Raw genomic sequence first — 22782 nt, forward strand, 5'->3', positions numbered from 1 at the left:
CTAACTTTCGAGTTCAAACAGTGACAAACTGACATCTGACAGGGTTTGAAGTATGGAGAAGTGTCATCACTGAAGGGAGAAATGTCAGGTGAAGAGTTAATAGAGAGGTGAAAGCAGTTGAACTGACAAATGTATTCAGGTTTTATGTAAGCGTTTTTATTTTAGACAGTAAACCTTCTGCTCTCTTGAAATACAATAACATTAACCAATCATCGTGCTTCGGTAGTGTCTTCACATTTCCTATTTGTGCCATCATTTGAACCGGTCATGCTCCTTATACTTGAGCATACAATGAATAAAGTCTGGATTGAACATCACCAAACCAACGTGAAAAAGTAAACTGAAAAAATGTGTTGATATTTTTGTAATCAATATTTTTTTTCTGAGGAAAAATGCTAAATATTCTCTTGTTCGAGCTGCTCACTGTATATCTGATTGTCTTCTCAGAATGTACATTTAATACCATCAGAAATATTCAAAAGCTTCGGCTTTGGAGAATTGAGGTAGACATGTAGCACAATTTTTTGACATTTTGGAAACTAAGAGTATAATGCTTGAGTTAATGATCCATGATAACACATAAAAAAAAATTAACAATAGGTGCAGCCCTAGAACAGGGCACCTTTGGACAGTAGTAGGTCAACATGGCCAATAAAAACTCAAATAAGATTTAGAATTGAGGATATGGCTGTGTCAGAGTAATAATAGCACAACCAATCAAATAATGTATCCATCTTAAATGAAAACACAAACCTGCTCTTAACTTGACTGAACTGAACTAATAAGATATGACAATGGGAAAAATGCCAGTAGAACAATAGAGGTCAAAAAAGATCCCAATCAAGTCACTTTCAAGTTGTCTAAACCTACAATCCACCCTGTGTGGGGCACAGCATGTAGTGTGTGACAGCACTGCAACAATGTGTTGGACATCAGTTAACACTTGGCAGGTAGTGATAGAAAAAGAAAGCATCCAACTTCTCCTTCATGGCATTAATGAAAACCTTGTCTCTGTAGATGCGTTGAACCAGTAGGTCTTCATTGGAGATCACCAGTAGATCACACCATGCCATGCCCGTTACCATCATCTCTCCTTGGATGTCCCAAAACAAAGAGTGGTTCTTCTTCAGCTGGCAGACTCCATCCTGGCAAACCAGGAAGGTGCAGTCACTGTAGCTCCGGAGGTCAATGCATTTGACATGCACCAGCCCGAAAGAGCGCTTCTCTTTGGGCTCATACACCAGCCCGCAGGGCACCGCCCCCAGCCATGGAGCAGAGGGTTGGACCACCAAGCCGCAGGGGTACCAGTTGACATACAAATTCCGACAGTATTCCCGAAGGGCCTCGGTCTTCATTTCCTCGTGTATCTGTGCCATCTTGCACCTCGTTGGTCCTTTCTGAATCTTGAATATCATGTGCTCTGCATTGCTGTGTCCTGGTTTAAGTTGGCATATCTCTCTGAAACGGTTGGTCAAGTGCAGCTTCCGCTTCACCTCTAACTGCTCGATTCCTTGTGGAGGGCGTGTGGAACACTCCAGACTTTGTGCTGCCGCCATGGAGATATGCAAGATGTTCATGTGTTCCTGCTCTTTGGCAGTGAGGGTAGGAAAGTTGGACGTGTGATTTAGCCTGGAACACGTCAGGGGTAGCGGCGGCCTGAGGGGGGCATCATCATGCTTCACGTAATCCTGACTTGATGGCACAGGACACTGGTAAGACAGGGGGCAACCTTTAGGGACTTTGCCAAAGGCACAGTCCACTAACTCAATATCCTCTGTCAGGCCCATTTTGGCTATCATAGGCTTCTGGTCCTCAGGCATATCCTTGTAGGCTTCAGTGAGCCTCCCTAAGAAGGACTGGGTGTCAGGTAGGTCATCAAAGAAAGACTGGTAGGACGTCATTCTGTATGTAGTAGGTGAACAATATTAGCTATATAAGCACAAGATGTAGCATGGTGAACAAATGTGTTTCTGTCATTCAGTGTCTCATCATTCTTACCTTGGGAGCTCTAGCATGGTCTTCTGCCCACGGGACTGCCTGGATTTCTTTGATGTTGTAGCAAGATTTCGACAAAAGAAAAAGAGAAAAGATGTTAATGCTTCAACTGTTAAATGTTAAATGAACAAAACAAAACATTGTATACCAGTAACGACAACAACATGATGTTCCTCTGTTTTTGTATAACACCATTTGATGATATCTTCAGACCTATAAACCATACACATCTTTTTGTAACCGCTGAAGTGGTTTTAGAGTGAGCTCTGAAAGTGATGACCAAATTCAATGCAGATTCCTGTATATAATCTTTACAATTGCCAGCTGTAGGCTACCAAGAAAACTGGAACATTTTCATGTGGGGGGCCTGGGACACCTATGACAGTTCATACATTAAACATTAAAGCTGGGGTATGTGATTTCTGATTGGTCAAAGTCAACATGAGCTGTACACTTTGACCAATCAGAGCAAGGCTCTGATTCTCTGTTCTTATTGGTTGTTGGGACTGTCCATTCACTTTGGCACGACTTTGCTGGTGTAGAGCGTGTCAGGGAGGGACCATAGGGGAGGGACCAAAGAGAACGAGTGGAGCGGTTGAGGTATTTGGATTCAAATCTCTATCCCAACTGCCATTTTCCCCCCAAATCCTCCACCCCAGCTTTAAGTTGCATTTTAAAAATCCATTTATTTTTCTGTATTTTGAATGAGTGACTCTTCATCTGACCAAACTCACCTTATTCATTGACATCCTCAGATTATGATTTTCCATTTGCTGATTTTCACTTTCATCATCCCTCGACACCTGTTGGCAATCTGTGACTGAACCCGACTGACTGACTGAGGCAAACGAGGAATCCATTTTATCATGGGGGTCATCAGCTGACACAGTTATTGTAGAGTCGGAGTCCCCCTCCACTATTTGAATATGGAATGACTCAGCAATGCATGGCATACTCAACGGTTCTTCTTCTGGTTCATCCTTCACACAGTTGGTTGCAATACAGATATCAGCTCCCACCAGAACTTGTTGTTGTCCTGATCCAGAACTTATGTCATGTTCCATTTGCTCTTCTTTAGGCTCTAATATTTCCATGTCGGCGCCTGTGTTTGGGTCAGGGGGCTCATCTGCCACATCTGCGGTTGCTCCAGGACATTGGCTCTCATCTATTGTTGGGAAAATGAAAAGATATTTTACCAACTGTACTTCTCTTGCTTCACTTTGCATATGTTTGCACTGCAGAATACAAACGTGATTAGCAAAGAATCTGAACGCTAGTGGGACAACAGTGGAAAGGTAAAACTACTCACTATGCAGAATGACAACTTTTCAATGCTGTGGCTGTTGAACCAAAGCTGTGAGTAAAATCTTAGTCTGCAACGTTACTGGTAACTATACCAGTAAAATAATGTAGGGGAGTACAATATATATTTTTCTTTATATGCTGCTACATGCAATTTGATTGATCATACTCTAAATAGTGCACTAGTTACATTTTTTTCTAGGGTTTTGAGTTAAAGATCACAGCACAAAGCGTATACATACAACACTAAATTAAATGTAAAGGTCAAGTAGATATTTCAATGAGCAAGTAAAATGCAAATAGTTAAATCAAAATACAACGTGTAAAATCAACAAGCATAAGGCTAACGTAAGCATTATACGTTTACATTTCAGTGTAGATAGGTAGCTCATTTTCCTTAGGACGCCAGGATGTACATACACTTTGCAATGTTATTATTCAACAACACAAGTGAAGCTGTAACTAGCCGTCGTTTGAGATTAGTAAGGTAAACAAAAGTAACAAACCTATCCTCAGTAACTTTATCTCGGGGTTGATCACCATGTGTAGTATGTTTCGCAAACGTTTGTTTTCTTCGTAGTACGCCTCTACCATGCTTTCAACTTCTCCGAATATCTCCACTGCCACGGCAGTAAACCGCTCAGTCAAGAAGCTCCGAAAGTTCTGGTGTCTGGAGTGGGACATTTTGAGCACAAAGATAGCTTTTAAACAGGTTTTAATTTGACTTCTCCTCTACAACAACGAACGATACGCGCGAAACCTTGAAACGCGGATTTCCCATTCCCGTGGACATATTCTTCTTCTTTAGGATTATTGGGTGCGTGAGATTTAATTTGTCACATTAGCGCCCCCATCAGGACAGCCGCCAATTTACAGCTACAAGATTCACATCTCATTAACGTTAGTTATATTGACTGATATGATATCTAATGATGAGTAATTAACGTACCCATTAGATATCAATCAATATAATGCTTTATAAGTATTCCCATGACTCCTGGTGTCCTGTAACCATTTAATATAATAATTTTGAACTCATAGTAGGCTATAATTTCAAATAGTATATGTTATAGTGGAATTCAGCATCTTTATTCAATGCCCTCCTCGATTGATAATTAAATAAAATATGTCAAATGAAATATATTAAATAAAAATAGGTTTCATTCTTTAATTCAGTTATATTGTTTTAGGAATGTTTAGGTATTATGAAAACGAATCAAGCTTAGAAAGTAGGCCTACAACAACCACTAACCACACAAGGAATTATATTTGCCTGTGCATCATTATTTTGGATAAATATACCATTGGTTCAGTTTACTTTTTACTCCTCTCAATGGCTTTTCAGCAGGCATTATACGTTGCTCTTTTTTGTATTATTGATTTTGTTGTCATGGATGTAGGCTAATTTATTTTCATCCTTAATACTTTTCTTAGTTTCATTTATTTATTGTTTAAATATTATGATAATAACACTACACTTTATGATAGAACTTTTCTTTACAACTACACTGTTACAAAGTGGGAATAAAGGCAGATCAAATGAAAAGAAAACTAGAATATTGTCATATAGGCCCTACTGTATTTACAGAGATTTATCAGATTAATGTATTTCTGATTCTGATTTTACAGAAACACATTATATCACAAATCAGATTGACAAAACTGAATAATTCATCTTCCATTGTTGTTTTCACAATAGGAGACAATTGTTTCCAGAAACTACCCATGTTTTTTTTATGGTTTTGAACGTGAAGCTTCTCACCTATAGAGGGCGGTAATGTGCCACTTCACTGTCTGCTAGCTAGAGCTGTGAAGGAGATGAAGAAGAAGGAGCGGCAGGCAGCTGGTGACAGCCGAGATGAACCGCTCCCCCAACAGTCAGTAAACTGAATCATGAGGAGATATTACCGGACAGCTCGGCGGACTCACGGCTGCGTCGTTTGCTCACGTTAACTGGTCACACGAGGCACGTTTTGCAACTTTGAGCCGACCCACTTGTTGTTTGGTTGCGGGCACTTGTCCAGGTACCGTTGTCTTCGGTGCTGACAGTAAACTGAGTGAACACTGTTGCTCCTCCGAGCTCAAGCAGAAGTAGCGTCGACGTTAGCTTTACCGCTTGTATCCAGCGAGCCAAAGCTAGGTTACCTCGGTGTTTACGGTTGCATCGAGTGCTCCGTTACTCCAACCCAGCATCTTATCTTCACTACGCCAAGTGGTCGGGCACTGAGTTAAGATGGGTGACATAAACCCATCGACATCCCATGCATTTCAGCCGGAGGTGAGTGTTTGATGTAACTGTTTTACAGTGAGTAGTTGCAGTCGCGGCTAAAGACGTTAACAGACGTCAACCTGTCCGGGCTGTCACTACACGATGTAGCAGCTGCTGTGTGGTTAGCGTTAGCTCACCGCGCTAATGTTGACACAATGTTAGCTACTTGTGCAGACATTAGACAACTTACTCACGCTAAACACTCACACACGCTTGGTTCTTAGTGTCAACTTCCACTGCTACGACTTCACATTGTGCCTGAGACTGAGTCATTGATGTTACTTCAGACTTTTGCTTCGAGGTTGATGTCCTTATAGCTAACCTGACGTTAGCTCAACGTTTCATCGAAATGAAAACATTCCTTCATCATAGCGGAGTATGCTAACATTAACGTTGGTGGCTAACTAAGCATCATGTTCAATTGTTCTGCGTTTATCGTCAGCTAACAGGGATTTTTATTTTAAAACTGCACGATAGTTTGTAATTCGATATATGTACGGTTCATAGTTTTGTTTACTAAAGTCCACCGACACTCGCCAGCTGCTAGCTTCTTAGCATTAGTTACTTATTCGCTGTCTGTTGCTAGCCGACCTGGCTAACATTAGCTGTTTATGTTAGTTGGATTAATCGGTGGGGGTTGGTAAGAAAGGGTTGGGACGGGTCTGGAGAGAAATGTGTCGATGTAATTCCACCCTTTGATTTACAACATGTTGGTATTGTTCCAAAGCAGAGTAAACGGATGTCTGTGTGTCTATCAGCTCTTGTAAATGTCAACGCCATGTTGGGATGTGCAGATTTGAATGCAACTAATGTTTCAACGACGCGTCTGTGTTTCAGGGCTTCAGTCCGCCATACAGGAGGAGGAGGACAGTGGAGGATTTTAATAAGTTTTGCACTTTTGTCTTGGCCTATGCCGGATACATCCCATACCCGCAAGAGGTGAGTACATTACGCGAGCAGAGCCTCTGCACCTAGTGCCAGAATATTGTCTTGATAAACTAGTGCGTTTTTAATTATAAATGTTAAATTGTGTCGACTCAATATTGGATTTGAAACGAGTTCTCATTTGCTTATTGAATTATGTTTTCCCTTTGGGGACAGTGAGGCAGATAACCATATAATGAGATTATTTTAATCAGATTATTTTTTCTCTGATGTTTCTGTGTCTCTGGGTGTTTATTACAGTTTTAGGTATGCCCTCTCTAGTCCTGCTTGCACTGTCCATCAATTCTAATACTCATGTTCCTCCTGTATTATAACACATGTATTATGGCTGAAAACATTGGTTTTAGTCAGAGCATAGTGAATAACATTTACATTTGGATATAAATTCAGACCTTTAGCTGGTAAACAACCTATGGCTTTTTAAAAGTAGCTTGCTTCCTCTCCCTCATCATGGTGGGGGTTCTAGATTTTGACTGATTTTGTCCAAGTTGTGGTTGATCCTTCAAAGTTTCTTTTTTCACCGTGCTGCTGTTTCGTTACTCTCTGACACATGCTAGATTTGTTTTCAATTCCCCTCCTCTGCCTGTGCACATTTTGCACTATTGTCATTTGTTGATATTCAATGCGCCTCATCCTCTTCCTGAAGCAAACGCATTAATAGTGTTGTCACATTAGAACGAGAGCTCATAGAAGTCTTAAATCAAATAGAATAATTTCATACGATAAATAGTTCAGCAGCCAAGCTGTTACGACATGTTCATGACACTAATTTTGCTGTATTGTTTCAAAACATTTTTTTATATACATAAGACACTTTGTAAAGTTGCTGAGTGTACAGTGACAGTAATGTAAACAATTAAAAATATAACCAAAGACAGCTAAATGTTTATGGTCCACTTTATCCACACATCTTGGTTTCATGCTAATCCTTACAATTGCAATGTATCGATTGGTAATCCAGAATTATACATCTTATTGTCGAGTTGATGAAGTTTTTTGAAGAACCGTCAGACATATTTTAAATCTTGTAATTTGCCAGCTTTATCTCTGACTTTGCATTCACTGAGCCCTACTTCCCCATTGACTCTTCCAGGACTCTCCACTGCGCAGTAGCTCTAGCCCCCCTAACAGTACAGGCAGCACAGCAGACAGTGATGGTTGGACACCTGGGCCCCCGACTTCCTGCCCCCAGCGCCCTCCCAAGGTGCCCCAGGACAGGAGCCGCAAACGTCCACAGCCAGGAGCCACGCTGTCCAGTCACGCCAAGAGAGATGTGAGTTGAATAGATGTCACATCGTTAGCTTGACATGTTCACCTTCATTTCTCTTTTGACATGCTTGTCCCTTTTTCACCCTCTCTCTTCTGCAGCACACAATCCCCACCATGCACCCTGATGACCGCAGGAAAGCCGACAAGCTGAAGAAGAAGAAAAGGAGAAAGGAGAAAGAGCATTCGGCTGGAGAGGAGAGCGGGGTTCAGCAGGACCCCTCAACAGTCCCACAGATGCAGTGCCCAGTCTCCTTTGGTGGCCACGCCATCAAAGAAGAGCCTGAAGATGATTTCAGCATCCCCCTCCACCCCCAGCGTCTGCCCAGCCCAGCCCAATGCAAGGAGGAGCCTTATGAGGAGCCTGGGAACTGGGATGGCCAAGAGCTTGAAGAAGGGATGGTGAAAGTACAGAAGGTGGAGGGCTTGCCAGGAAGCAGAACGGTGTTCCGCCAGGGGAAACAGGTGGTGTTCCGAGACGAAGATGGATCAGGAGAGGATGAAGACATCATGGTGGACTCAGGTAAGGTGTATTACTGGTGCAGAAATGACATATTAACACAAGCAGGGCTCAAAATGAACATTTTGGCTTAACTGCTAAGGTGGCTGGTAGATGAAAACATTTCCAGATTTTTTTTTTTTTTACCAGCCAGAAATAATAAATAGCTTTTTACTATTTCATTTTGCTCTCATTACCCTTGAGCATGTCATCTTGGTCTTGAGTAATATTCTAATTTAATACTATTGTAGTGTGCAGTAATAATAGGCCTATAAACGACATTAATAGAGATGCACCAATTGCAATTTATAGTCTAACTTGCTGATACCAATTTGTCGATTTAATTTTATTTTATTTAAATTTTTATCCCCTAAGAACTATAATATATAGAAACATTATTTGGCAAGTGTTAATTTTGAGCCCTGTTTACAAGTCTAAACAAAGCGAACCCATGCTTAACTCTGTGTGTGCGCTCTCTCTCCCGCCTTCTTCAGACGACGACTCGTGGGACCTGGTGACGTGTTTCTGTATGAAGCCTTTCGCCGGCCGGGCCATGATCGAGTGTAACAAGTGTAACACGTGGATCCACCTGTCGTGTGCCAAGATCCGCAAGAGCCACGTGCCAGAGACATACGTGTGCCAGAGCTGCAGAGAGACGCACGGAACCGCAGACGCCCGTCGCTCCCACCGCTCACGCATAGGCCCTCGCAAACATCTGCTGGACTAAAACCCTGAACTCTGACCCCTTCCACTCCTGCCTTCTCTCCCAACCTCCTGGACTCACCCTTCCTCAAATGCAAGTCCAGCACCCTTCAGTCTCACCTCCTTTTTCTATATAAAAAAAAAGAAACACGTTAGTGGACCTATCCCAAGTCCTTATCCCCATTTGAAAACCGTTTGAGTGCTATTTTACATTTACCGAGGTTTGTTTCTGCTTCCCTACAGACTCTATGCGTAAGGCAATCACTGAATGGATGTCTGTCTGTAGATGACAGTAGCATAGCAGCAAACCGCTACCGACTTACGGACTTGGTGTCTTGTGAACACTGGAAACATTTGAACTGCCATATATATATATATAGAGAGAGAGAGAATACCCTCACAACTGCCACCCACTATGGAGCATGCTGGGATCTGTGGGAAAGATGATTTGTTCTCTTCTCACTTTTAAAAATAATAATATTTGACCTTCCGGTCACAGGGACAGGTATGTCTTTCTGACTAAACTGGATTTGATTTCTCTTGGATGCCTCTGTTAATCTTACACAGTTAACCGTTTAAAATGAGAAAAACAAATGAAGCCTTGTGGTAATTGCTTCAGATGGTGCTATAGTATTAAACTGAGGTATAATCCAATAGAGCAAAGATGTACAACAAGAGACTTAAGTCTTCAACTGCTTCCTGATTTGTTCTTTTTTTGTTATTTAAGATATTGTGGAAAGAAAGAATATAATTCCCGTACAGCTGAACCAATCGCTCGTTCTTCTTCCGTCTACTTCACGGTCTTCCAGCCTCGGCTACTCCTGTGCATCAAACAAGTTACTTTGCCACAAATGGAGCTTCGACCTTTTAGCTTTTCAAAAAATGTTCAAATAGTGTTCTTATTTTACCAACATTTTGTTTCTGAATAGTTCATAAATGGATACATAACCTGTTAGTTCACAGATGTGAAAAGCCAGACAACTGTGGCATGGCACAAGTTTTCAGTCAGCTGGATTTCAGTCAAGGTGTTTTCTGTTTCCTCTGCCCTGTGTTTTCGCTGCGTTTCATGACGAGGATTGAACAGTGGTCATGTTTGTGAATATTATTTTACAAACCATCGTTTTCTGTTTCGTGCTCACGACAAAAGTTTCAGAGACAGTCTATATACAGAAGGGAACTCCTATGTCCGTCCCGTATCAAGTATCCACAGTCAAAAAAGCTATTATAACTGGAATAGTGTTGGTACAAAGGTTCTGTAAAGAGCCTCGTCCAAATTATGCATGCGAGTGTGTTTGTTTGAATGACTGTGTGAGGGATGTCGGCAATGCATGTGCTGCTATGAGTTGTCACAACTTAGGTTAGTGGTATTTGGTCTTTAAGGATAAAGAGAAATCGATATCTGCAAAGTACCATGGTTTATTTTATTTTTTGTTTGTCTCTGAAGAACAGATCTCAGTCTCATATCACCGCTCACTTACTTTTTCACTGCAGTATTCAATCGCTTCCATACGCAGCGGGTCCAATGGAAACGTTTTTATTTCTAAGACTTGCTGCAATTTGGATGAAAGATTTTAAAGCTTTGTTATTCATGTGCCATCTGCGGTTGTTTCTGATTATCTAAAAAGCCATACTGTATTGTGACAGAATTTACAATGCAGAAATCAACGACTCGACCAGGGAACGACTAACACACACACACACACAATGAATGTTTGGGTTGTAAAGAACAACAAGGCTTTTTAAAGAGGCTAAAGTGAGTTAAACTCATCTCTGGACTCTGGTCTTTTGGTTAACTGATTCTTACCCAGCAATCATCCAGAAGGGTTGTGATGTTTTCCAGACCTTAAAATCATTTGCTGTGTCTCAGGACATTCTTGTCTTGGAAAAAGGAACCTGAAAACATCTTCAGGTACAAATTTCTAATGAGTCTGCGTCTTTAAGACATCAGTGTAATTATTGTGAACAATTCTCATTGTGATACTGATCCTGGGTTGTCCTATCCCCCCCTTGTTGAGAAAGCATTATCTGTACTGTGGTGCAAACTGTTTCTGTGAAACTATTGTAAACTATTGTAAATAAAGAGTTACCATTTTAACTTTTTTTTTGCGTATGTCCTTTTAAAATATCTGAGTGTTTTTTTTTAAAGCCGGCTGGTCCGTCTACAATGCCCTTCTTGATATCAAACGTGAATCTGATCAGTTTATATTTTATTGTAGTCTTTTACAGGAAGGAGAACACAGGCTCATCAACCGTACAATAAATGACATCCTATTGTGGGTCAGGTTTTGCTGATGGGTCGGAGTGGAACAGCAGGGAGCTGGCATCATGGTGACCAACTGACCTGACAAAACTACTTCACAGCACACTTAAGACAATAATAGAAAAGACAAACAATACAAACAGAATCAGTGCAAAATGGCTGCTGTAACGGTGCAAGACTATTATGAGATGAGACTGGCAGAGAGGGACCCGTATCCATCTCAGTTCTCAGCTATTATTTTCACCCTAGAGTCTACACATCCCCTCTGGTCTTGCAGGTCAATCACATCAATGGCAAAACCAAACTGAATCAAAACAGGGGAACATTTAAAGTCAATCGGCAAGTATACATCTTCGATGCAAACTCAGTGGACAGCTTCAATCAGAGGCTTCAGCAGCACTTTCATGACAATTTGTTTTTAAATAATTTACATTTTGTGCAAAATAATACTTTCATATATGCAATAAAATACTAGTTTAAAATTCTACAGTAGTGGTTAAAATAGTGTTTTTTTAAGTCGTTCCCTTTAGCATCCACAACAGTCCCCCCCCCCGCCCCCCCCCCCCGCACAAAATAACCAACTCAAACTTACTCTCTGGTTTTCAACATCGATATCTGATCAGAAAGTGCATCAGAGGAAAACAATTTTCCCAATGTCACCCTTTCCACTCTGGTAGGAAAATAGCCCCAAAAGAAGTAAAGTTAGTTCAATAAAAGGAAAAAGGAGAGACAGACAAGAACATTAAATTATATGGCACAGTATTGTTGGAGAAACTTAACTAAATAAAACAAATACGTGTAGCCATGAAGGTGTGCCATTAATAGTAAAACAACTTTTTCTGTCTGTGGCTCAGGTCATCTCCACTCAAAAGTTTTTTTGCAGCAAATACACTCTCCCGGAAGGTTAACGGTTGACCTACGCCCTCTACTGGTCACAGCCCGACCTCAGCATAGGGCCTGGTGCTGAATGTACACGGGTGGAATAAAAACTATAACCTTCGCTGTGTTAAAAATCATTGCACAACGTTTCGGTTTTGGCTTCTAAGAAATCTATATGAAGAGTTTCGAACTTGTCTATCCTTGGTTGGACCACTACCATCAAAGGGCCTCTCCATCATTTCCCTCTCTATATACCACATCCTAACCATCACGGATTTTGAGCTCAGGGGTCCTGCACATTTTTACCCTAAACATTTGCACGAGTTAGTGAAATAACTGGTATGTCATTACATTGTTAAGATTCAAATCTACAGTACCAGGTCGACACACATGAGGGACAAAGACTACAATGATATGGGGTGAAGCTACAGCACAGCTCATTTGTATATACTTGACATAACAAATGTCAAGAAACATCAGTCCTTTTTTTGTTTGTTGTATAGTGCATATTATTTAAAAACCATGTTAGGGGAGCCAACGTCTGCATCTTGTGCAGCAGGCAGATTTGCGGGCAGCCCAGCTGGTATTCCACACAAAGGGTGACATCTTGTAGAAACTCTGAGTTGACTCCTTTGTTGTGCTGAACCTCAAACAAAAAGGGAGGAGTGGAGGAACAGGATAAACTGATTCACTAATACCATGAGGAGAAGAGGACCGGTGGGGAGAAACAGACTGATTGCCGATGTTGTCCGTCCCCTTTTCATTTGTGGGTTCTTCTGTTAACTTCTGTTTTTAATCTGCGTTTGCTCCCCAACAGTGGTGGACTCCTAGGACTCTGATTCAATTCTGTGAGCTGGAGTGGGGGGGGAGACAAAAAAATTGTACATGGATGAATGCATGTACTGTAGTAATGCTGACAGTAAACCCAAATCCACTAACTCCTATGTCATTCAGGGAGTTAGTGGCATGATGTATCAATCCAAGTGAAAGATACACTTTACAGTTCTCTGCCTGAGGGTGTCGATGAAAACAATGAATGTTGCCATGGAGACTGTTTGACAGGACTGTGTGGGCGTCCTGTTTTTTTTTCCAACACATTTTTATGATATTTATGAACATTTCATTTAAATCAGATTTTTGTTTCCAGGTGCTGCATACTCACATTGCTTGGGTATCCGTAGCGACTCTGTGTCAGCGGAGATGACTTGGTGCATGACGCCTCTGAACTGGTAGAGCAATTTCAGACTCTTCTCCTCTCCGACACAGGGGTCGTAGAAGCCCGGCAACCCTGCCTGCAACGCCACGGCAACAAGTCAGACACGCTCACACACAGATCTGCAGGTCAAATTGAAACACACACACACACACACACACACACACACACACGTACGTACCTTAGAGGAGTCGGTGAGAATGAGTTTGGAGTCCTTGATCAGGCACTGCAGTGGCACGGTGACGTCGATCACCTTTGCCTTCTCCTGCTTCTGGGTGTTGTCTGACACAAACTTTCCGTACCAGGCGTTCAGGATGATCAGGCCTAGGCAGGAATATACAGTGTAGGTTCAAATGGGGAGTCAGTGTTTCTGTACAACACTTTTTTGCCAAGATCACGTTTTGTCAAAATCAGTGAATATCTCCTCACCATTCACTACCAGTACGTACTGTGTGCGCTGACATTTCTCTTGGTGTTAATACACAGCCTAGGCTCTGTGAACAGATATGTTAACAAAAGCTATGTAAAGAAAGGGGGCCAGCATAGCTAGCAACATGGCTGTTTACAGAGCCTAGGCTGTGTATTAACAAATGATTTGTTTTCAGCACCCACACACACAGAACGGACAGGTAGCAGATTTTGAGGTTATATTCACTGCTTTTGACAAAAAGTGATTTTGGCAACAAGCCTTCTCCAGAATCAATGACTGCATCCTAAGTGCTTTCAAGCAACCAGTTATACAGCATGTCGTGACAGTTCTGTTTCAAGCAATTTCTTCCTCAGAGCATCCAGAAGGTGTTGTGTGAACACATCCCCCGGAGTGACTCTTCAACTAATCACACGCACCCTCTGCACAAGCTGAAACCGTAGTTTTGATTACCGTCAGCTGTACGCTCTGCTCTTTAAACTGTGTAAACACTTGCAGCATGGAGATGAGCTACTTCATCATCACTTGCTTCACAGCATTGGATGATGGGAGTCAGACTTAGACAAACTGTATCCTGGAGCTACAGTATATATATATATATATATATATATATATATATATATATATATATATATAAATGCAGTTGACAGGAACTATGAGATGTGTGTGTTGAATGCTTGGGATTTTTACCAAGTTTTGACTAGCTGCAAACCTTAAAAAACTAAGTGTCTCATCTCATGCTGGTGTAGTGTGTGTGTGTGTGTGTGTGTGTGTGTGTGTGTGTGTGTGTGTGTGTGTGTGTGTGTGTGTGTGTGTGTGTGTGTGTGTGTGTGTGTGTGTGTGTGTGTGTGTGTGTGTGTGTGTGTGTGTGTGTGTGTGTGTGTGTGTGTGTGCGTGCGCGCGTGTGTAAGCGTGTGTATATGTGTGTGAGCGTGTGTCTGTGTGTGAGTGATCCCTTACCCATTTTGGATTCTTCCCCTTCTATGATTCTCCTCACAGACTCCTGCATCAGCAGAACCTGCAGTGGAGCCGGGGTGAGAGGAGGAGGAGGAGGAGGAGGAGGAGAAAATAGAAAAGGAGAGAAGAGAGGTTTTCACCTGAACCAGGAAACAGTGATCTTTGAACCCGGCACAAGGATGACTGTGTGTTTCTCATGCCAGAGCGAGTACTCACGGCAGACTCTGCCTCCTGCTTCTTCTTGGCGATGTCTACGGCGGAGCTCTTCCTCTGCAGGTCCAGCTCTCTGAGAAGCAAGAGGACAGATATCAACAGTCACCAGTGTTTAAAGGTGGAGTCAGCCATTCTGGAGAAAGATTGTTGTCAAAATCACTTTTTGTAAAAAATCTGTGAATACTGTATCTCCTCACGTTCCGCTACCTGACTGTACTGTGTGTGCGCTGAAAAATATCCAGTGTCATTAAAGAGTCTAGGCTCTGCGAACTGGTATGTAAACAAAGGCTATGTGTCAAAGGGGGCCCACCATAGCTAGCAACATGCTTGTTTACAGAGCATAGGCTGTGTAATAAGACTGTTTTTTTTGTGTTCAGTGCACACACATTACGGACAGGTAGCAGATGGTGACGAGATCTTGACGGATTTTGACAACAAACAATTCTCCAGAATGAAAATAAACCCTGATAGTATTAACATCCATAACCCAAAATGTTGCATTCCTGGCCAAATCAGGTGTGGTGTAGTTTGCCTTCAGCTGTGAAGTCACACAATGCAACTATTCCACCAAATATCGTTCAAATGAAAATGTTCTACTACTGTGGCAAAAGTGACATGCTGATTATGAATAGATCAGAAGTGTCAGTTAACAATGGGAGGTTATAACAGGTGGTGTACTGACTGCTCTTTCTGTGCATGTGAATATGGGATGATGATCAGTCGATGGACGGCTATGTAGAACAGCAGTGGTCCCACGGTGGCGTAGAAGACTGCACTGGGCAACAGCTGGTCTGTAAGGTGCACCGGAAACAGGTATGTTTGACTAGCACGCGCCAACCTGCATGGAAAAAACAGCACACACACAGACACACACACAGACACAGACACACACACACACACACACACACACACACACACACACACACACACACACACACACACACACACACACACACACACACACACACACACACACACACACACACACACACACACACACACACACACACACACACACACACACACACACACACACACACACACACACACACACACACACACACACACACACACACAGGCATCAGGTAATTATGCAGTGAGGTCAGGACCCACAGAAGAATTAGGTCATTTTTTTGGGGCGGGCTGGCCAGTACTTGATCTTGAGTGTGACTCCCTGAGGGACCCCGATGCTGACAGTGGCTGACAGGACACTGTGTCGACTGATCTTCCTCTCTGCTCCGTATTCCACCACAGTACCAAACCAGCCTGTCCTGGAGGGAGGGAGGAATTATAACAATAAATAGAGGCCATTAGAGATACAGTAGGCAGCTACAGTGCAAGGGTAAATTATACAGCCAATATATATTTTTTTTTCCACATTTTATATATATTTTATATATATTTTGACAAGGAAATCAACTATTTATTTTGGTATATTTGCACGCCTGGTAAACCCATTGATTTATATGCTCTTCTGAGACAGGATAAGCAGACTGACATACTTGAAAGAGCCTTTAACTTTGGTCTGGTCCTCATCCTGGAACTTGAACTGGTAACTCATCATCAGGTAGGAATTAGGCACACCCAGCTGCAAGGGGTTGGGGGGGATGGGAGAGACAAGATACAGAGTACAGAGTCATATTTACCATATTGACAGCAGTAAAGCTGTGTTCTGCATATGCCTGTGCACACCTACAGCATATATGTGTGTAACGTCTGCACTTGTGTTTTTTTTCTTCTGTGTACCTGCAGAGCTAGAGTGAAGTGGGTGCTCTTTGTGTCTCGAACCAGGCTGGTTGTCATGGCGCTGTTGGGCCCCCAGCGCCACTGCAGATAGCCCATGGTGTTCTGGTCCAAGTGGCGGGCCGTCATCAGAGAACAGCTCGGCCGCAAACCCCGAGGAGAGAACTGCAGACCGCACTGGGCCGTCAAGAAGCTGGAAGGACAGGTTAACAGAGTGAAAAGAGAGAGAGACCTTTAAAAGAGACGGAGGAAGCCATTCTCACGTAGATACAGTATCTGTTCCAGTCCGCCCTATATCAAACAGTCTGGACTTACCACCGTGGAGTGAGGTTGCGAAACGCCTTAAACCCAATGAGAGGACCTAGTACGTCTCCTGCACCTAACTCTACCTGCAGAGACAACAGACAAGTGATGGGGCCAAAATATCTATAAAATGTAATACAAATCAGTATTATCCCATCCGTCAACGCTTATTCAAAATGCCTCTATAGGTTGTAGGTTAATATTGGTGCGTTACATATTGCATGTCCTTATAGGTAAGGTTATATATCTATACTCGTGGTTAGATTTGTATAGACTATTATAATAGAACATAACACAGCTAAATGTTTTTTTAATGGATATAATATTTTAGTTTGTGCGCACATGTCTGCATGTTTGCTTACCTCTCCCCAGCCCTTGGCGGACGTAACCTTTCGTACGGTCATGTTAATGTTGCCTCCTCCGTTCCCGTTGTGGGTAGAGAGCGAGCCAGAAAGCACTGCTGTGTCAGAGTTGGTCAAAGGAGCCTAGAGAAAGACAGGACAAGTTTCACCTGATTAAAACAGAGAACATCACATTGGCCCTGGCCATGGTGAGCAGCTGTATGGAAGGTAAAAACCAAAGTGAGCGTGTGTGTGTGTGTGTGTGTGTGTGTGTGTGTGTGTGTGTGTGTGTGTGTGTGTGTGTGTGTGTGTGTGTGTGTGTGTGTGTGTGTGTGTGTGTGTATATTGTGTACCTCTATAGACTGGGAAATGTGCATCTTGTTGATCTCAATATGAGGAAATCCTCCCCCTGGCATCTCTTCAAAGTCCTCGTCATAGCGGTCAAACAGGTCCGTGGCATCCACCCCCACGCTGATGGTGCCCTGACAGATAAGACAGAATCCCATTAAGAAATAAGGAAAAAGAAGTGAGGGATATAATAGAATGAATGAATGTGGAAACTATATGCTGTCAGAATGGAGTTTTGTGACACAGTGAATGTAGGATGTGTGGTGTGGTTGTGACTTCAAATACCTTGGGGTTAGTTCTTTGCTGCAGTCTCCTCTCTTCTCTTTCCCTCTGCAGCCGTTCGTACTCCTCTCGAATCTCTGCTGGAGTTCTCTTCCTCTCCACCACCTACGCAGCATCATCGACCATAAGACATCGAAGGCGTGTTAATACTTAATGTACAGTGTAATGCGGCATTTAAACCACTCCACTTTTAAAGCCTCTGGAAACCTGCTCTAAAATAGTAACTATCAATAAGCTTTTACAGAAATAAGAATGAAAAATAAATGTTCATAAAAATGATAAAACGGATATTAGTTAAATAAACTGCTTGTTTGCTGTCTAGACTGTTTGAAAGAACTGAACAAAACAAAACAAAATACTTACTGTGTAATAAGAACCATAGCATAAGCCCGCCTTATCTAAACCAAATGTCTGTAAAGTTTTTCAAACCTAAATAACAATATCTTTCATATGGATTGATAAATATGCCTTTTCAGATGCTTACTATCATGCAACTCACTCCCATAAGTACAGAGTTAGAAGGATTTTGTGGATGTGGGCTTACATGGCGCTTTAAGATGAAAATGTTAAACCTAATACAAACCTCCCAGCCTTCCACCTCAAGTCCTTTCTTCCCAAAGATGTCATAGATGGCTCTGGAGTGGGCATCGCTCAGCACTGGAGGGGGGGAAAAGGGAAATAACATTTCAGTTTTTTTGTCTGGAGTTTTTTTTTTTTGTCTTTTGTATGGCATTTTTATTCTCTGGTCCTGAAGGAACACAGTATAATTGAACTGTAATTTTAAGTTAAATAGCAAAAAAAAAGTGACAAGACAAATGGTTTTAATAAGCGTTGGTGTGAGCCTGCGAGCGTCCTTACCTTCATACGCCTGGTGCACCTCGTTGAAGAGCTGTTCAGCCTGGACTTTCAGCTCCGGGTCTCGATGCTTGTCAGGATGGTAGAGCATACACAGCCTGCGATATGACGCCTTGAGCTCCTCCACCGTAGCCTGTGATCATCAGAGAGAGAGAGAGAGAGAGAGAGACAGAGAGAGACAGAGAGAGACAGAGACAGAGAGAGAGAGAGAGACAGAGACAGAGACAGAGACAGAGACAGAATTTTGAGAATTCAGAGGTCAGCAATTCTGAAGAAAGCCTATTGTTAAAATCACTTTTTGTCAAAATCCCGGAATATCTCCTTGCGATCGGCTGTACTGTGTGGGCAATACAAATAAATCCACCAGTGTTGATACACTAGGCTAGGCTAGACTAGGGTCTGTAAACTGGTGGGCCCACACTCACAACATGCCCATTTACAGAGCCTAAGCTGTGTATTAACGCTGGATTTCTTTACAGCGCACACAGTAGGCCTACTAACAGGAAACGGATCTTGAGGAGATATTGCCCTTCTTGGGATCAATCAAAATGTCTAATCTAATCTAATCTATTCACTGATTTTGACAACAAGCATTCACCAGCATCACTTGACTTCACCTTTAATCGACTTATCATTAGCTCCACTTCCGGACAGCTGACACAATAGGCTACTGCTGCACTGAAGCATTCTATTTGTCAAGATGTTGAACAACCACCACCAGTCCTCTGACATTATATAATAAATTAAACGTGTGGACTTCCTGTCAGACTATGGTGTCAGACTCACCACATAATGTGATCTAACGTTATAAACGTCCGAAAAGTAAGACACGTTGAGATTTGAGTAGCTGTTCATCGATGCAGGCCCATTAGGCCTATTTGTGCTGAGAGCCACTCTAAAGTGCAAACTCTGCATGCATCTATACAAAGTAGAGCAGAAATGTCCTGATTGTCCATCCACACCGGTCTCGACCCTCACGCAGGGAATCACGGATGATGGGGCTGGAGAAGAAGACCGTTATTCAACTGAAGGCTGATGCACCGACTGCAGCAGACCAACTTCCTCAGTGGAAAACTACACCCGACACTCACGGCGAAAGGTCCGTCACTTTGAAACACAAACAAAATAACCTACCTCTTTCCTGACATTGAGTAGGGAGTAGTAGTCCTGGTTATTGAGCACAAAATCATCATCTAAGGACGCCGCCATGTTTGCTCTTGTTCCGATCCCGCCCACCCTCTCCAGTGCTCTGGATGCTCATTGGTCAGCCACACGAGGCGCGGAAGTTGTTCTGTCTCCCTCTGCTGGTTGTTTCTGAGCTCAGCATTCAGTACGCAATTTGACACCTCCATACAAGAAGAAAGACGATAGATACAGAGGGATTTTCTTTTCTTTTAAGAAGGTATTGTATTTGTTAGTGTGTAAAAGACATCCTTCACTGTGTTTTTCCTCTCCTTTTTTTCACAATGAAAACTATCGGGAGGATTATTCTTGTAACGGCTAACGCCGTTGATACTAATTGAGCAGCTCTGTTCATTAAAACAAATACCAGACTGAGCTCAAGTGAAACACTGCTTTTAAGCACAGTAATTTAATTATTACGAATATTATTTTTAAATACTAGTTATAATGAGAATTAGTTTTGTTGTTTTGTTTTCATATCTAGCCTGTCTTACCTGGTGTCATCTGCAATTTACAAAGTAACGCCTTATAATTTCGAATTAAGCTATCTAGCTCAACACCAGCTGTTCGCAATTAGGCCTTTATATTAACTACTGTGCCCCTTACCTTAACCTGCAACCGACCCGTTTATTCTGCTTTAGTGAGTGGCTGCCCCTGGTAAAGGCTGCTACCTGGCAAACCAAATTTAATTTGATAAATACAAACCATATGCTGACAGATAGGCCTACATGTAGTCCTAATGGTGTAGAAAGAATGCAGTAGTTTATATTAGGTAGTAGCTGAAAATGCATACAACATGTTCTCAAGACAATGGTTTTATAGCTTAATCACACCATTCCTAATTGTTTGTCATACATTTATAAAAAACAAACTAGCCTATGTAAGGTAGGCTACATAGATAAGGAAACCTCAAAATGATTCTCAATTAAAGTAGGCCTTAATGTAGGCTTACTGCTACCATGTGCAGTACCCAGAGTCCAAAATTGCCATTAATGAAAATAATAAAAAAATCATATTCAATATAATGACAGTTATATCAATGAAAACTAAACTGCTACCACTTCTCAAAACAAGAGGTTAGTTCTATATTTTGTTCATATACTTAGCCTTTAGTTTCCTCGTTGAGTTGTATCTGCTTTGTTGAATATATGCAGTGACAATAAAATGTTTTGAATGTATAAAGTAAACCGGAATTCAATTTGGCCGCATATTTTTTAGGCTACACATTCCTCATTGTCATTTATCCTGCTGCTTGAACTCTGTCGATGCTGAGAACCGTCTGTGCCTCTGCACTAAGAGACTATATACGCAAAGCATACGTAGCTGGAGACGAACAATTCAAAACCCCAGTTTTCCTTGATGCGTTTTACGGAGAGGATTGTCTCTGTCAAACACAAGGCTTTTGCTGCAAAGGCGATATACCCCGAGGTAGACAGTGACAGTGTGGGCTTGAAATAAGAATATAATGGCCCCAGTTATGCTCCACTACTTAGAAGCGATAGACTTAAACGGTATCAGTGACTATAATGTGATAGGCTCGTTATAAACTTAACTTCCCTTAGGGATATTACAGCAAGGATACAACGATTTCCTGCTGAAGCCCAGACAGACAACAACAAGGGGGGAGGGGGGGGGGGGCATGTTTTTAATTTCATCTCCTAATTGTTTTCATCTGACCTATCATCACTTCAATTCAATAACACGCCTCAAAAACAGCAGGTAGTGTAGTGAGGGCGCACAGCCTGTGTGGGCGCGTGGAGCTGTCCTTTCAGCACCGCGAGGTTTCAGCACCACAGCGAATGACAGCACCCGCCGCCGGCCCATCTGAAAATCTAAAACCGCGCATCTAAAAAGTCTCTTTCAAGCAGTTCTTTTCATTTAGATTCAAGAGGGGGTTCATAATTTATTGCCAGACGTGACCTTACATCGCATTTTCTCAACAGTCCACTGGGTTTGCGTTTGAAGAACTGAACGCGCGCGCGCGCGTGTGTGTTTGTGTGTGTGATGTATTTTTACGTGTAGGCCTACGTTTTGTGTGTGTGTGTGTGTGTGTGTGTGTGTGTGTGTGTGTGTGTGTGTGTGTGTGTGTGTGTGTGTGTGTGAGAGAGAGAGAGAGAGAGAGAGAGAGAGAGAGAGAGAGAGAGAGAGAGAGAGAGAGAAAAGACGATGAGCATGATGATGATGATGCTGTGGGAGGCTGTCAAGGTGTCCTCGAATACAGACGTTGTTCAGTGACGTGAGTGGAGAGAGAGAGAGAGAGAGAGAGGGGGGGGGGGGAGAGAGAGAGTGTGTTCGGAGGAGTGCGCGTGTACGTCAGGGGGGGCGGGGCCAGCGGAGAAAATAAACGGAGGGATGGATAATTCCGCGAGTCACCACCACGGATCCCCGCCGTCAATCCTCACCGTTCGGACCAATGGTCTCGCTGAACGCGGCAGGCTCGCACCCCCCACCCCTCCCCGCACACACACACACACACACACACACACACACACACACACACACACACACACACACACACACACACACACACACACACACACACACACATACACACACACACACACACACGCACACACGCACACACACACACACACACACACACACACACCCACCCATCCCTTCTTCTCTGCCCCGCCCCCCTCCTTGAGCTGTCCTCTCTGTGCACGCGCGTGGTCCCCCACCACACGCCATCCCCCCGCCACCACCACCACCACCTCCACCACCACTAGGTCGAGTCGAGGAGGAGGAGGAGGAGGAAGAGGAGGAGGAGGAGGAGGGATGAGGCGCGCGGCGGAGGGGAA

General features: G+C 42.7%; 3 protein-coding genes across 3 annotated transcripts; 1 reads left to right on the forward strand and 2 right to left on the reverse strand.

The window, feature by feature from the left end:
- Positions 1-219: 219 nt before the first annotated feature.
- LOC307249950 (uncharacterized protein) lies at positions 220-4037 on the reverse strand. The gene is made up of 4 exons (XM_080026857.1): positions 3804-4037; positions 2730-3160; positions 1999-2045; positions 220-1902 (listed from the first exon to the last, which is right to left on the reverse strand). Exons 1-4 carry the CDS (start codon positions 3979-3981, stop codon positions 933-935), a joined length of 1626 nt encoding a protein of 541 aa, XP_079882983.1. The 5' UTR covers positions 3982-4037; the 3' UTR covers positions 220-932.
- Positions 4038-5183: 1146 nt separating this feature from the next.
- Positions 5184-11007, forward strand: phf13 (PHD finger protein 13). Its single transcript, XM_080025436.1, has 5 exons — positions 5184-5575; positions 6404-6505; positions 7605-7784; positions 7880-8300; positions 8771-11007. Exons 1-5 carry the CDS (start codon positions 5531-5533, stop codon positions 9001-9003), a joined length of 981 nt encoding a protein of 326 aa, XP_079881562.1. The 5' UTR covers positions 5184-5530; the 3' UTR covers positions 9004-11007.
- A 1831-nt stretch (positions 11008-12838) lies between these two features.
- Positions 12839-20008, reverse strand: dnajc11b (DnaJ (Hsp40) homolog, subfamily C, member 11b; the record flags this gene model as incomplete). Its single annotated transcript, XM_080026907.1, has 16 exons — positions 12839-12970; positions 13280-13409; positions 13512-13654; positions 14718-14775; positions 14931-15000; positions 15610-15765; positions 16082-16198; positions 16430-16515; positions 16674-16863; positions 16986-17059; positions 17336-17458; positions 17668-17796; positions 17948-18049; positions 18528-18601; positions 18803-18932; positions 19934-20008. 16 exons carry the CDS (start codon positions 20006-20008, stop codon positions 12945-12947), a joined length of 1683 nt encoding a protein of 560 aa, XP_079883033.1. The 3' UTR covers positions 12839-12944.
- Positions 20009-22782: the final 2774 nt, after the last annotated feature.

Source organism: Ammodytes marinus (assembly GCF_949987685.1).
Source record: "Ammodytes marinus genome assembly, chromosome: 4".
NCBI lineage: Eukaryota > Metazoa > Chordata > Actinopteri > Uranoscopiformes > Ammodytidae > Ammodytes > Ammodytes marinus.